The sequence below is a fragment of the Myripristis murdjan genome, chromosome 20 (assembly GCF_902150065.1).
Source record: "Myripristis murdjan chromosome 20, fMyrMur1.1, whole genome shotgun sequence".
In the NCBI taxonomy this organism is placed as follows: Eukaryota; Metazoa; Chordata; class Actinopteri; order Holocentriformes; family Holocentridae; genus Myripristis; species Myripristis murdjan.
This window is the reverse complement of record NC_043999.1, coordinates 10,183,286-10,199,600: the sequence shown is the minus strand read 5'-3', so window position 1 is coordinate 10,199,600 and position 16,315 is coordinate 10,183,286. Positions and strand designations below refer to the sequence as shown.

At 42.6% G+C, this 16,315-nt stretch overlaps 1 protein-coding gene across 5 annotated transcripts in view; it reads left to right on the top strand.

Annotated features, from left to right (window-relative positions):
• Positions 1-16,315, top strand: part of scrib (scribble planar cell polarity protein) — an 80,113-nt gene that overhangs the window by 41,088 nt on the left and 22,710 nt on the right. For 3 of the 5 annotated variants that reach the window (XM_030079804.1, XM_030079802.1, XM_030079803.1), the window contains exons 7-25: positions 36-110; positions 358-502; positions 1,807-1,925; positions 2,071-2,270; positions 2,685-2,851; positions 3,173-3,300; positions 3,624-3,749; positions 3,951-4,136; positions 4,271-4,645; positions 6,787-6,849; positions 9,887-9,976; positions 10,069-10,146; positions 10,391-10,708; positions 12,191-12,271; positions 14,167-14,424; positions 14,929-15,039; positions 15,162-15,338; positions 15,426-15,542; positions 15,825-16,013. In XM_030079804.1, coding sequence (XP_029935664.1) covers positions 36-110; positions 358-502; positions 1,807-1,925; positions 2,071-2,270; positions 2,685-2,851; positions 3,173-3,300; positions 3,624-3,749; positions 3,951-4,136; positions 4,271-4,645; positions 6,787-6,849; positions 9,887-9,976; positions 10,069-10,146; positions 10,391-10,708; positions 12,191-12,271; positions 14,167-14,424; positions 14,929-15,039; positions 15,162-15,338; positions 15,426-15,542; positions 15,825-16,013 — 3,003 coding nt within the window. Of the gene's footprint in view, positions 1-35; positions 111-357; positions 503-1,806; positions 1,926-2,070; positions 2,271-2,684; positions 2,852-3,172; positions 3,301-3,623; positions 3,750-3,950; positions 4,137-4,270; positions 4,646-6,786; positions 6,850-9,886; positions 9,977-10,068; positions 10,147-10,390; positions 10,709-12,190; positions 12,272-14,166; positions 14,425-14,571; positions 14,593-14,928; positions 15,040-15,161; positions 15,339-15,425; positions 15,543-15,824; positions 16,014-16,315 lie in introns of all 5 variants that reach the window. The other 2 variants (XM_030079800.1, XM_030079801.1) reach the window with 1 other exon arrangement.

Here is a 16,315-nt window from a genome sequence, read left to right as displayed (position 1 = left end):
CTCTTCTTCCCACTGCTTCATCTTTTCTCTCCTAGCCGGACACCCTTGGTGCCCTCCCCAACCTGAGGGAGCTGTGGCTGGACCGTAACCAGCTGTCTTCATTACCACCAGTGAGTACACTTTCAAAATACTAATGTTCTGTCTCTTTTTGCCTTGTTTCAAATACTTTTTCGAAAAGGTTCTTATGAAACTGCATTGTAAAAATGTGGATTCATCTCCTTCGGTCAGAATGTTTTACTTGTTTTAAAAAAAAAAAAAAAAGTTTTAGTACTGACTAAATGAGACTTAACATGGTGGAGACTTTTGCAATGAACATAATGTTTGAGTTTTGTTGTGTCTGTGTGTGTGTCTGTGCAGGAGCTGGGAAACCTCCGGAGGCTGGTGTGTCTGGACGTGTCAGAGAATCGTCTAGAGGAGCTTCCCTCAGAGCTGAATGGTCTCCTGGCTCTCACTGACCTGCTGCTCACACAAAACCTGCTGGATATCGTCCCAGACAGCATAGGTGAGAGAAGAGATAAGTTGTTTAATTATGAGGATTAAGGCAGGGGGTGTGACCTGTTTGTTTTAAACTTGTTTAGTCTCAAAGGGCTTTACATATCCACATTGATATTGGGCTTTAAATAAACTTGAAATTGAATTTACTTGCCATTCACACTATGAACTACAAAAGCGATGCAGGTGACAGGAATTCAGCCAGCAGCCAGTGACATGAGACAACACCAGCAACACACAGTGACAAAGCGACACAAATTAGAATGAGGGAAAGTTGAAAAATGGTAAATTTCATGCAAACGAACTGTGTGCTGTATGTGACGTCGAGACACAACAACACAAATGAACCAATCAGAGCATTTGTGTGGGGCACAAACCCAGCTCACAACAAGGTTCCTGCTTACTCCAGTCAAAGCTGAATATGTAAATGTCAGTTGCACACAGACACGCCTGCAAGTGACAGGATGCAAGAGATGGCAACAGAGAACTAGGGACAAGAGGGACAGTTGTTGCTTTTGTAGTTAATAGTGTGAGCGGCCAGTTACACTCAATAGCTTGGTTTCTGTCCAAGTGTTTCTGTTCAAAACCTGGATAGAAAGAGCAGATTTCAGTGAAAGTTCTGTAAAAACTCAAAAATGTTTCTGTGCTTGGTTGAGGCTGAGATGGGTTTTTTTATTATTGTTGAAGAAAGAATGTGTTTAATGGCAGTAGGCACACATTCGTTAAATAGGTAATGATGTTGCGATGTTTGTTGTCATCTGTTCACCATGACCTCCCAGACATGTCATACACTCTGTTATCCCTGTGTATATTGCACCTGCCATAGGCTGTGTTGCTATTAAACTGTGTAATAGAATACTTCTCAGCTAATGAAGACTTACTCAGTTCATTCTTTTTTGCTTTTTTGCTTTTTACAGTGTTTCAGTTTGTTTGAAATTCTCTTGAAAGTTTGATGGAAGCATAGCTAATCTAAATGAATTTTTTTTTTTAGCTATTTTATTGACCCCTGACAGCCTGAGGAGTGTTTGATTGTGTAAATTAGTGTGCTGTTTAGGTTAAATTAGTAACAGTTTGTCATCTCATCATCCTGCATATTGAACCTTGTGGCAGAACCAGTTTGTATAGGTAGTGTTATATGCTGTCTAAATAAGAGCAGCACTGCCCTCTAATGGGTAGATTTTGACATTGAGCGGTGGCAAAGACAGAAACACTAGCTTTCTGTCAGGTCAGCACCTCAGTGAAGGATGTCTTGTGTGTTGTCTTTGTTGGTGTTTGTGGATTGCTACTACAGTTTTTACTGTTATTTGTCTCCAGGCTGTCTGAAACAGCTGTCCATCCTGAAGGTGGACCAGAACAGGCTGACCCATCTGACTGACTCTATAGGAGAGTGTGAAAACTTAACAGAGCTCGTCCTGACAGAGAACCTTTTACAGGTAAGGATCTGTGAGCCATTTACAATAACCATGAAATGAACCTATGGGAGCTAATATAACAGCATAAAAAGCCCATTAACAAGTATTAAGTTCCATCATTGATTTCTCCCCTCATTTATGACATTTCTGTTTCCCTCTCTCAAAGTCACTGCCTCGCTCGCTGGGTAAGCTGAAGAAGCTCACCAACCTGAATGTAGACCGCAACCGATTGGGCAGCGTGCCTAACGAGCTGGGCGGCTGTGCCAGCCTCAATGTTCTCTCATTGAGAGACAACCGCCTGGGCAAGCTGCCTGCCGAGCTCGCAGATGCCACTGAGCTCCATGTGCTGGATGTGGCTGGAAACAGGTAACCTTACTGAACAGCCTGAATTGTTAATACGCAGCTGCTTCTCACTCTGAGGTCAGATCTTTAAGGGGAAAACCTATGCTAAAATAGAAATTGTCTATTACAAGTATCCTGCGGAGACATTTCAAATTACTGGTATCCTGCAGAGACACCGCATGTCCAACTTTGCCATTCATAATGTAATTAAGAGTGAACATTGCTACCTGTCAGTAGAAATTGCTGTCATAGCTGTGGTGCCAAATCGCTGAAAAAAATATGTAGAGTGTGAAAATGTATTAGTGTATGGAAATGTATTAGGACTGATGTGAATTCTGTTGTACGGTTTATTCTCTCTTACCTTAAGAAGCAGGGTTATTTTTCATCACCTCACCTCATTTGGTCCCTGTATTTGTTTTTCCTCTTTCCTATGTCCAGATTACAAAACCTGCCTTTTGCCCTGGCTAACCTCAACCTGAAGGCCATGTGGCTGGCAGAGAACCAGTCTCAGCCCATGCTCAAGTTCCAGACGGAGGATGATGAGCGGACAGGAGAGAAGGTGTTGACCTGCTACCTGCTGCCTCAGCAGCCCTCCCCCAGCTTAGGTGAGCAGCACTTCTTCACAACAACCAATGTTTTTCCATTATTTTTACTGGAGCATCAAGAAGCAAATTTTTGGTTTGTCATAGAGCCAATCATGGGCAGGGTTTTTCAGTCACAAGTCATATCTCTGTCTGACATGGATTTTGGCTGATATTTGCAGTTTTACCATGTGCTAGCTAGCTAGGTAGCATGAGCTTACAAACCCATGTATGTGTCCTGTACAGAATCTGCTCTTGAAGCTCTTCATTTCAGCGGTATGCTACTGCTGTTAAAGCACATTTTGACACACTCCTCTTCTTCACACTCTCCCTGTTTTTCGACAGAGAACTTGCTGCAGAACAGCGTGGATGACAGTTGGACAGACAGCAACCTGAACAGAGTGTCAGTCATCCAGTTCCAGGAAGAGACCAAAGCTGAAGAGGAGGATGACGAGGCTGCCGCAGAGCGCAGGGTGAAGAAACACAACAGTGTTTTGTCAATTTTTTATGTCTCCATGTTAAGCAGCCATTATTTATGTTTTGCCCTACTACTTACTAGCTCTAACCAAAAAGGGTGCTGTCGTAAAAAGGCTACTCTCCGTTGTTGTGCTTTGTTTGAACCACTGATTTGATATTTTGATCTTGACTGAAGTTGTGCTTCAAGTATACCAAGAATACCAAGAATAAGTACAAATTATGATTAATCTCTGCCTTGTTAATTCATGTTGGCTGTTTAGCAACATATCTATTGGAAGGATTATTTAAAATGTTTTTTGTCTGTTTTTCTTTTCATCAGGGCCTTCAGCGCAGAGCCACGCCCCACCCCAGTGAGCTGAAGGTGATGAAGAAGGTGATTGAGGAGAGGAGGAATGAAGCCTACACATCCAAACCTGATGGAGATGCAGAGTCTCCCAATGGACAGGTATAACAAAATTTAGTATGTTTGGTTTGTCAGCAGCCAGCCATCAGTTACAGTTCTTTTCCAACAATGTTGTTTGCTTGTAAATCAGCAGAAATGTCTCTAAGTTTGGAGAACTACCAGTCACTGTGGCATGTTGACAGAAACCTGCATGCTATTAACCACTGGATCCTAATTTGCTCAAACTGATGTTGTCAATTACAGGAGAAGCGGCTCAGTGACCTTTCCAACCAGAGCCACGACTCCCAGGCCTCCAACAGCACGGTGTCGGCCAACTCCCATGAGGAGAGACGTGGTATGACTGTCACCATTCAGGGGGAGGAACTTGTAGATGGCCACTCCCCACAGGAGGAGGAGGAGCTAGATGAGATGGAGGTGGAATACATTGAGGTGAATATTCAAAACGTACTGTCCCTAAGATTGTGATTTCCCCTTCACTGTATTTGCTTTATAATAAGAAATAAACCAGCTATCGCTATTTTATTTATTTTAAACTATGGAATCTTACCCGCTCCCTTCTCTAGCCCACTGTGCACTTTGCGGAGGAGCCCATTATCCGTGGCGGGGATGAAGAGGATGAGGAGGACGGGGAAGACGGTGAGAGGAGTGAGGAGGAAGATGACAGGCCGCCTTTCCCCACGGAGAAACAGCGCCTGATCAGGAAAGACACGCCGCACTACAAGAAGCACTTCAAGATCACCAAGCTGCCCAAGCCTGAGACTGTGGCCGCATTGCTGCAGGGCTTCAGTCCCGATGGCCTCAACAACCCGAATCAGGCTGCTGAGGACGAACAGGAGGAGGAAGATGAATGTATTGTGACCCCTCAACACCATCACAGAATGGAGGCGCCAGAGCTGGAAGACAGCCGGCACCTCCAGGTCAACTCCAGTCAAGTCAAGGTAAAGCAGAGAGCCCAGAGTGGGCAGGATGACTTTCAGGGATGTGGGAATAGCTGGTTAGAAACTGTTAAAATTAGAATCACTTAATTCACATACCGCACAGACATGTCAAAGCCAGTCTAATCAGCAGTCTAAGTCCATACACACTCTGATGGTACATGGACAACACGAAGGTTCATTCATTGCGTCACAATCTACAAATGTTGTAGTTTTACAGCAGTCTTCCTAGCTCCATTGGAAAAAACTGTTTTGTCAGGGGTGCATCATACCCCAATCAATTTGTTTTTTTATCCGTCAAGTTCTCTGTCTACGCCATTAGAATTTATTTGCAATGGCTTGTGCATTGCCTCTATGCAAATGCTCAGAATGCATAGAAGCCCCTTACCAACTTGCAACTTGCATTCATTTTGGAGTGGGCTGCTAGCACTTGATTGAGAAGGATATGCCTTTGCATGCAGGGTCATTGTGCAGATGAGCACGCCTCCCTTGTGCTAGAAATTGAGGAGAATGATTTCTTGGGAGTTGTCTTTGTGGTTTTACTCAGCTACACACTCACCAATAGTCTCAGAATAGCTCCCTCAAAGCTTTTCTTTCTCCCTGTTCCGTTCCACGGTAGGACAAATTGTCCTTCACAGAATGCCTACAAACACTTGGTTATCATCATTGACTTTCCTAAACCATACATCAGTTCGGATCATCACTCTCAATACCACACACTAGCAACTAAGAGATACTGTAAGAAATAGCAATATGTTAAAAAAAAAAAAAAAAAGTTTTATTCTTGGAGATACATCAGTGATAATGCTTTAAACGTTTGTGTCCTGATGAACAGTGGTGAGATAGAGATAGCCTCTTGACTTTTCTTTATGTAATGTTAACATGCTTGGTATGAATTCTGTGTTTTATGTCAAATGACGATGCCTCATCCTCCCAAACAGCTGTGGGCTGAGTTCCTGCCCAGCCTGTCTTTTGCCACACCTGCCCATTTCAGTCCTTCGCTTCTCACCATATCATTTGCTTTCTCATGATTTAATTGATCAATTAAGTTTTCTCACACTTGCTTTCATAACTTTGTGTATGTGTTGAATGAGTGAAGTCTGCTGACATTTTTTTTTTGTTTATGTAAAGGAATCATATCATTGATCACCTTTAATCAGCATACCCTAACTAGATTTTTTGATTTATCGTGCTAATTGTGGGGGGAAAAAATTACCTTGTGATCAAATCTCAAAATCTTCCTCAGTCCTATGTCTGTAGGGCGGGACCCACCAAATCTGCGACCTTATATTCAGTGAGTGGGATCTGGTTGTGTATGAATGTGTGTCTGTCTGTGTGATTGTCTTCAGACCAACGGGAGCATTTATTGGCAGAGCTGGAATGTGAAGATCCAAAGAGCCAAATGTTTGTCATGCAAGTCTGTTCTTGTACATCATGTTGGAATTATGACAAGATAGTAGAATATCACATAGAGGAGACTGTTCCTGGTTCAAGAAAAAATATTTTTAAATTTTTATTTTATTGAACCAATTTTCTTTAAGCCTTTGTTTTTGTTTTTGTTTTTGTTTTTGTTTTTGTTTTTAACTTTGTTGCTGTATTTTAGAGTTATCTTATAGATAATCCTTTGGCGTATCAGGCTGAAAGTGTTAAATGTGTCCCAATCAACTGTTCTGGTTAAGCTGCTCATTTGGTCTTTTGGTACAATTTAGCAAACATTTTAGCTTGCTGTCCATTTAAATCAGGGCGTGCTATTGAAGTGGAATGTGCTCTGTGGTGTTAAGGCTGGTGTTATTCTGGTATGGGAGCTTTTGCTTTCTTTTGTCCAATCCTCTTTACGCTGTGTGGTTGCACTATAGCTCAGCTCCTGGGTCTTGCCTTTCCACCTCTGCCTGTATTTGCTTCTGGTGGCTGGGGAGTGAATGTGGAATGGGTTCTGCTTGAGGAGAAATCACACAACCCGCAAGCAGACAGTGGAGTGTTTGGTTTTTGTTGGTGGGGTTGACTGAGAGTGTGATTGCAATTTTTGTTGCTTTTATATAATTATTTTTTTTATGGTTTGTTTTTATTCTTGTGTATGCGTGTCTGCATATTTTTATTTTGGCCTCACTAATCCGCATGCCTCTCGCTGGTTCCTGTCCTAACAGGGGGTGTCATTTGATCAAGTCAATAATCTGCTGATTGAACCTGCTCGAATTGAGGAGGAAGAGGTCTGTACCTACTCTTTCCCATTCAGTCTGTCCCTCTCTCTCCCTCTCTCTCCCTCTCTTTGTATCCCTCACTCACTCATTCTCGTGCCGGTATTCAGATGGGGGAAAAACAACCCACAGAAATCCATAATTAATCAAAGCCAATCACTAGGGAAACCCTCACCATAACTCATTTATGAGATGGCCAGTGTGGTAGAGCCTGAATGCAGTAGATGTTTTTTTAAGTGGGCATTCAAACACCATTTCATCTGTGGTAGTCAGCTTGTAAAGACATTTGACCAATACACCGATGTGCAACCAGTGTTTCAGTGCATTGTGGGAAAGGTTGAAATTTCAAAAGTAGCTTTCCAGATATGGATAGTTTGTGGATGAACAATAACATAACATGCAGCATCCGCATAATGATGGACCTAATGGTTTTCATTCAGCAAGCTTAGTAGCTCATCCTGGGAAGGGCGTATAACATACACCCAATAACAAATGGATTACCTCCTCAGCATATTCTGTATGTTATGTTTGAGACCTTGGCCTCCTATTCATTTTGGTTGTCACTCAAAATTTAAAAGAGCACTGACTGACCAAAACCATATTTGACATCCTTGGTGGTGCTGTTCAGGAACATGCTTTCAGTGCAGATTTTTATCATTTCCAAGGTGCATTGATGAGACACACCACAGTGCCTGAAACATCTCTAATACAAAAGCATATGGTCAATTTAAGGGAAACCCTTCCATTTCCCCTGGTATCACTGCCCTAAATTCCCATGGAAGTGATGACCACCTCAAGTTGAGCCACATATATAAAATGTGCTTCATTATTGTAAGCAGCATAACAAGAAGACTGTATGCCTCCAAGTTACCCTCCCATGGTGTTATTCTCTGAAATGCTGGCACTGCATGACGTTCAGTGAAACCACTCCTCAAAAGAGTTTGAAGTTTGACAGTAGACGGGGCAGCAAGAGGATCCAGCTGAGCATCAGGTTCTACCACACTCTATCTTCCACCTTTCCTCCGCTTCTCTTTCTCAGCTCCTTTTCATCCCCTGTCCACGCTGTGTTGCCCTGGAGTGAATGGGCTGGTTGCGCTGTGATGATGAAAGCCTGCAGCACTATCTTCTTTCAGGTTTATCTGGGTATACACAAATGGTTTGTAAAACCAAAACTGCCAACCAGAAGAAAAGCGTTGGAAGAACACCTGAGGAAGTTCACTTCACTTCTCAAAAGTGCAACTTGTACCTGCACTGAATGTACATGGATGTTTAAGTCTAAACTGGACAAAGATAATAATCTATGTTGTATCAAATACCTTTGCTGTATTTATAGATTTTATTATTTCAAAACATTGGTGTTTATGCATTTTTTTTCTTTATCTCAGCACTTGCTTAGTCATAATTTCATCTTGTTACATCAAATCACACAAAAAACACCATACAGTGTTATTTATTTTTTAAGATATGGAATGTTGTGTGTTTGTAATATTATGTGTATTTTTTAATATGCTGCTATACTCTTTACTGTTGGTGAAGAAATCATGTCATAATTATTATTTCAGTTGATTTAAGTTCATTTTGTTTTATCAGAGTAGTTACACGTTTTAGACAGTATAATTAACAAAAAGTGAAACATTGGATTGCATGCAAGTTTGAAAAGTTTAATCCTGGACACAAATTATTATGTGAAGATCTATGGTAGACAGTATTGGACCTTATATGGATTTATGTATGATTAAAAGTTTTTTTTTTCTTATTTTGGGGGGGTTTAACATTTGAAGTAATTTTCCACAAAATTTGATATGTAGTGAATATTTAATCTGAATAGCCACAGATGCAATATTTATGTTGAAAGCACAGCAGCAAGCTCCTCTGCTGCTCACAGTGGCTCATTGATTCCAAAAATCAAAATCACAAAGCAGAATTTGATCTTTGAGATTTTACTGGTTACCTATAAGTAAACAAATTTACATGCAAGTTTATCAGCGTTGGCTGGTGTTCATTTCCCACCCTCATGTTGTGTAATAGATATTTTCCATCTCATTGCAAATTCTTGCCTTGATGGCTATTATTTAGATATTCAGGTTGAAATTTGTTTAGTTTAATTTTTTGCATTTCTGGGCATGCTCTCATGGAGAGTCGTGTGCTTTTAATGATGTTAGATTTTGCACTAGGATATTTGTGTTCATTTTCAAACGTTTGGAAATTTGCCAGTGAATGCATGCAGACTGATTACAAGGAGTGCCAGGGTCTCTGTGCCACCACATAAACTCTGAAGCTTTGGCTCCACATCCAGGACACAGCACACTTTTCTCTCCTATTACACTTACTTTCAAACTATCCCTCATCTTCCCCATTCTGCATGGCTTGCACGTATAGAGCTTACACATATTCACTCTCAGTCCATTGTGTTATGACTTGGTATTCGGTCTGTATTTCCCTGTTATGACACAGTCATGTGTTGGGTCCCTTCCGACTAAAGATGCACAACACACACTATATTTTCAGAATGAGACTAGCCCCGTTTAAAATGATTTTGGATTGTATGTGTGTTTTCACTTTAATAACTTTGGTCTAATGTCAATTTAGTGGTCAGTAATGGATGAGAAATTATTTGGCACTAGTTTTTGTTTCGCCTTGCTGCTTTAAATATACTTTTCTGCAGGCTTTTGAAAGCAAAATCCAGTCAAGAAAAAAAACATTCACCCTCCACTTGAATTGAGATTAGGCTAAAGTCAAAGTGTGTGTCATGTTTGTCTACCCATCTGTGACCACAGTTTCATACTGCTCCGCCAGATTGGCGCCACCCTCTGGCAGAAAGAGGGAGTTCACCCATAACTGAAAACTAGATAGATGAAAGTAAAAGATACTTTGCGCTCATGTATAGAAATCAATTTGACAATTTTTAATAAATCTGGTAATATTAAAGGTAACTATGTAAAGAAATACTGTTGTGGGCTTCTCTCCCTCCCAATCTGTCTTGAGTTCAGCAGTGTGTTCTTGGGTTTTCACCACTAGTTGTGCTGACTTACATGTCTTCAACTTGCAGCACACCCTGACCATCCTTCGACAGACAGGCGGCTTGGGTATCAGCATTGCTGGAGGGAAAGGATCCACACCTTACAAGGGGGACGACGAGGTAACTGGATTCTTTGCATAGTCTGCCTATTAGCCTCATAAAAAAAAACATTCTTTACACCAGTTAATTTTTCCATTTTGTGGTGTTTGCAGGGAATCTTTATCTCCAGGGTGTCTGAAGAGGGTCCTGCAGCCAGAGCAGGGGTCAAAGTGGGAGACAAACTCCTAGAGGTAAATTGTTGATTGAACACATCCAGCACTGGTGAATTGTGATGGCCAATGAATGTGATCAGAGAACTCAGAGAGTTTGTATTTAAACATCAGATGCATTGTATGCGCTGCTGGCACTGTAGATTTTTAGTTTAGTTGGAATGTGTGAAAGATGTCTTTTGCTACTCCTTCCTCTGTCCAGTAGTGAGATGTTTCAGTAAAGGACATCAGTCTGAATCTCTGTCATGCCCCATCTCTGTCTCAGGTGAATGGTGTTGACCTTCATGGGGCAGAGCATCACACAGCAGTGGAAGCTCTCCGTAGCTCTGGTGCTACAGTTTCCATGACGGTGTTGCGCGAACGCATGGTTGAGCCAGAGAATGCAATCACCACAACGCCACTAAGACCCGAGGATGACTACTTTCCCCGGGAGAGACGCAGCAGTGGCCTGCCCTTCTGCATGGAGGCAAGTCCCAGCGGGTCCCGGCAGCGGCTCTCCACCTGCCTTGTTCGCAATGACAAGGGACTGGGCTTCAGCATCGCTGGGGGCAAGGGCTCCACGCCGTACCGCACAGGGGATACGGTGAGACACACAAACACAACCCTCTCTCACTAGGGAGTAGAGAGACTGCTCTTTACTTGGAAGGCTAGACAGTCACTGAGTATCACACTATGATTATCAGTGTATGTTAAAGATTTAACATTGCTCATGCATGAATTGCCTGAGCTGTTACATATTTCATTGGCCTCCTCCCTGTGAAACCTCCCGTTGCACATTATGGTGTACGGTTTTTCATCTTTGAGAGGTACTGACTTGAGACACTTTATATATTCAGAATGTGAATAGCTTTCAGTCAACAGTCAGCCATACATATTTCCTAAATATATCAGGCTGAAAATGTACTCTATAAAATGATTACTGGATGTCTTATTTGTGACAACTGTGATGAGATTCGGGAAGTTAGGCCACAGAATGTTTACACTGGCCAGTTCAGCCTCGAGGGCCTGTGGTTTTCACAGCATCTATTCCAACACCAGCGTTTACAGCCGTCACCAAGGAGACAGAGATATGAATAGCGAGCCCTGACACTTGATAGGTCCACTGTAATTGGAATGGGGAAAAAGTGGAGGGGGTGAGGTATATTTGGGCCAGTGCATGCGCCTGTGCAATAAAGTGCTCAAACTTGTGCAGCTCGAGGAGGCCACAAAGAGGAAAGGACTGATAAGCTCATGATTTAGGTGGGTCTGTAAGTCTCTTGCCTCTTTTAAAAATGTTTCTAAAATGGGTGCAGTGACTCTCAGCTATTGCTTGCTTGTTACCTGATCCATGAGGTTGTGGAGTAGACTTTGTTCCTGCATGTTTACATGGATATTCTGTTTTGATGAGCCAGACCCAGTTTTCATTGGATTTTCATTTGGTTAAGCAAATTGTGCAACTTCCCTGAGCAAAGGGACACTCATGGTCAATGTTTGTTTTTTAATCAGCTGCTTGTGCCAAAACCTCCTTAATTGTCTTGATTTTATTTTTTAGCTGTTTGTAATTGATTTTTTTTCCCTGAAGTCTAGGCTACATCATAATAAATTTGCGGGCTTTCTGGGTTGCTAATATTTAAGATTTTTCTCTGTGCACCCTGCCAGCAGTAATAAATAAAGGAGTTCTATATTTGGCTTGGCTGTCACAGATCTTCACCATGGGATGTCCCTGAGTGTCTGGTGGTCCTACTTATAGACAGGCTGTGAATTAGCACAATGATTCATCACAACATTACTGCCTGTTGCAGCAGACTCATTACCACCAACCCTGTGTGGTTTATTACAGAGACAGGGGAGGCCAGAAAAGATTTATGCAATGATTAGAGAGCTCCTCCCTTTTAATTAAGTCAGTGGTAATTACATCGGTGACATGTCATTTAACTGTAGTTTTTGTTCTAAAATCGCCTGAGAGAATCTATTACATGTTAAAATTTGAAGCCAAGTGATACAACACAAACCAAAGCATAAATGATTTATCTACACATGGACAATAAATTTGACATCATATAAACATTTCTCCTTCTGATTTTAGGGAATCTACATCTCTCGCATCGCAGAGGGCGGGGCAGCCCACAGAGACAGCACGCTGCGTGTAGGCGACAGGGTGATTTCTGTGAGTACTATCCATCGCTTCTGCATATCCATCTGGGCTTTACATAACTCTTTTCCTCTTCCTGCTTCAGTTCAGGCCTCTCTGAAGGAAGGCCAGCAGTTTCTGTGTTTTTAATGACTGTGACAAGTGACTTTGTTTCATTGACACCATCTTTGCTGTATGGTTGAAGAGTTTAAATCTTTGAATAGCAAAGGTGCCCACATCACTGCTTCTCATGTTTCATCCTATCTAAGATAGGTCAGACTAACCTGTGTTGGGTTTCATGCTGATTAGATGCAGTAAATTCACCTCATCACACTAGAATATTTCTCTTGTGAATCAAATCCACAAATTGAGACACAATACTAATGTAGCCCTCATGCTAAATCTAACCTAGTGCAACTCCTGTGATGCAGGGTTTTAGCAGATATGTTTCACTATAAAGGGGTTCCTGCATGACTCAGTGTCTGTCCTGCTCGCTGCTAATCGCACCCCAAGCTTGGCTTTGCTTTCTCCATTCTGTTAGGATATTGATGGCTCTTCAGTTGCATGTTTCTCTAGTCTCATTCATGCAATCTTTATTTAGTCATTGTTCAAGAAGAGACGTTTGTTTTTGAACAGAAATCATCTTGAAGTATTTGAGAACCCTCTCCCAGTATGTTGAAAGTGAAACCATGCCCTGTTTTGTTTCTGAGCAGCTACTTCTAGCTGGTGTTTATCCTGCCTCTGGAATCATAACTGCCTTCTCACTCTCCCTCTTGAAAATCTCGCTTTCCTTGAAACATGAAATGGCTCCCTGAATGATCCTCTCGGCTTTCTTTCTTGGTTTACTCTCATCCCTCTGGCTGTTTTTAGTTCTTTATCCTCTCTATGTCTCTATCTATGTCTCTCTTTCTCTCTCACACACTTTCCCTCTGCATGCTCACTAATGCATTAAGTGCATCTCCTTGCCTGCTTGGTGGTGGGTGTTGTTCGGGTGGAGTGGGCGGAGCCTGCGGCCTCGCTGACATGGTAAACGCATGCATTACCATAGCAGCAGCCACGGCTGCATATCAGCCGATGGTAAGAGCTGGTACTGTCAGGTCAGTGCTGACCTCTGTTTGTCACTTTGGTACAGATGACCATTTCTAAGGTGGTGCCTTTTTGAAAGACACACCTCTCATTCAGTTCAGGGTCAGAGTCATATAACAACTGGTGATAACACCACCAATATCGTCTCCTATATACGCTGAATATTTTGCCACATGGCAGAATGAAACAAACTGCTAAAGACCTCCCTTCTTGCCTTTGTTGATTTAAGATCAGACTCTTTGGCCTCAATACCTGTTGCCACTTGTGTTTTAAGTAAGCAAAGACAAGAAGGGGTGTTGACGAAATATTAAGTTGCTTAGGCTGAGAGATCAGATCACATGCGTTGATATACTGATCGTTATTCTCAAGGAGTTTTAAAAGTATGTTGGAATTAAATGGTTTAAGCTTTCCCCCTAGTCTAGCTCCTTCAGGGAAGCTCCGCCAGCTTGCATTGCCTGCGGCAGCCCTCTGTCCCCCTTCCTACCTTTCTCCTCTCTGTGCCTGTTTCTGTTGCTCTGTATAGGTGCTGGGTCCTTTCTCAAATAACAGTACTCACTTTGGTGCACTCACAGCTTAGGTGCTCACAACACTGCAGTAATTTAATACTAATACATGGGACGAATCAAAATGTATTTTAGGTGCAATATAGATATTTTGAAATGGTTTGAGCAATCAGGATTTTGAACCTGATGAGAGACAACCATTATGGCATCATGTGCCATTTCCACCATGCATTTGCTCCGTAATATCCATCGTGCCCGTGCTGATGGCAAGTGCTGCCCATTGTCTTTGGGGGCATCTTGGTGGGCTGACTCCGTACCTGGTTGGTTTTACTGTCGATCCAGATCAATGGTGTAGACATGACAGAGGCCAGGCATGACCAGGCAGTAGCTCTCCTTACCGGCACCTCCCCCACCATCGCCCTTCTGGTGGAACGAGACCAGGCCTCAGCAGGGGGCTCTCCGGGCCTGTCCCGGGCCCGGGCCCACTCCCCTCCACCCCCAGAACCTTCCGATTCTCCAGACCAGGAGGACCCCACGGATGAGCGCCTCTCCTCACATGGGAACCACCTGAGCCGCCTGGAGGACGAATACCCCATTGAGGTAAGTCACCTAAGAGAGGAGAGAGTCAGGAAATTTGTTGAATGGTCTGCTCATTTTAACAGACCAGGCAGTACAAGTCAAAGTTTAGCATTCAGCATTAACATCTTGTTCATTTACCCCTCCTCCCTTATTCAAAATGCTGCTCAGCTCCAGAGAAGATGGTGCACGGTATGAAGACTTTGTCGAGCTGTTTAGTGATAGTGCGCTATAGAGTATGGAATGGTAGTATCAGCTGTATCATTCCCAATTGTTAACAATACAGTAATGTAGCATGCCCAGTTGAAATTGGTTGATTTGTATCTTATTCAGGACTCCTGTCATATGTAGGCAGATGAAGACTTACAACTTAATAAGCAGGCTTGAAGACCACTTGCGTGTTAGTAGGTTTTATTAGATGGCCTATAGAGGTACTGATGCTTACATGGCTCCCTTTTCTTACCTTTTAGCCCTAAAGGATTAGAATTTGTTTTCCCACTACAATTCATCTACCTCTTATCCTAACAGGAAGTGACCCTGATGAAGTCAGGTGGTCCTCTAGGTCTGAGCATTGTGGGAGGCAGTGACCACGCCAGTCACCCATTTGGCATCAATGAACCTGGGGTGTTCATCTCAAAGGTACAACAAAGACTTGTGTTGTCACCTTTTTCTTTGTTTTGCAATTTCTGTCTCTGGCTCTCTTAAATGTTATGTCTTTGCTATTATAATGTTGAGCTGTGTCTTACTCTCCATCTCGTCAGGTTATTCCTCATGGTCTGGCATGTCAGAGTGGACTGCGTGTTGGAGATCGGATATTAGAGGTGAACACCATCGACCTGCGTCACGCCACACATCAGGAAGCTGTGCGTGCCCTGCTAGCCAACAAGCAGGAGATCCGTATGTTGGTGCGCAGAGACCCTTCACCACCTGGCATGCAGGTAAGTCAGTCCTCATAAGTAGATATGCACATATTCACCTGTGTCAGACTTAACTGTGTCTGATTAACGTTGTACAAATTGTTGTAGGAAATAGTCATCCAGAAGCAGCCAGGGGAGAAGCTTGGCATCAGTATCCGAGGAGGGGCCAAGGGTCATGCAGGAAACCCGTTTGACCCCACAGATGAGGGCATCTTCATCTCTAAGGTACTGGATCTGCATAGAGCACCATAGGGCTGCACTTGTCACTTTATTGTTGCACAGTCAGAGGTTTTATTATTTTACACACTGAAAACTAAAAGCAAGCAGTTTTCAGTTCTAAGATTCAAAGGAAGACATGACATGGTATTTTATGGCCTAAGTTTGGACTACAAATGTCATGTCACCTCTAAAGTATAGATAAGGAACCTTAGTCCCTTGCCTGGCACTCTTTTTAAGTCTGTTTGTTAGTTTGTAAGTTTGTGAAGACCTTGGTTAATATACAAACAGGTGAGCTCGAATGGAGCAGCTGCGAGAGATGGCCGTCTGCAGGTTGGCATGCGCATCCTTGAGGTGAGCAACCACAGCCTGCTGGGGATGACACACACGGAGGCCGTGCGTGTGCTTCGTGCCGTGGGAGATACCCTGGTCATGCTGGTGTGTGATGGCTTTGACCCGCGGCAAGTGTCTTCTGTGGAGGTGAGACATCATGCTGAGTTAGTTTTGGATGGGATGTGTTCACCATTTATTGGACAACAGAGAGGGAGAGTGACTAATTAAATCTGTGTTTAAAATGGTGTGGACTAGATTTTAACTATATACTGTATATTGAATTTGTAATACTTCTAGTGAATCAATGTCTGTTTTATCTCAAAACATCAGAGTATATCCATGTTATAAAGTGCCTAGTTGGTCCAGTCTCTAAAACTGCTCTATTGTTACCTAGTATTTTAAATGTGCTTGTATGTGTACTGGCTTCCATGCCATAATTGTGTACTGTC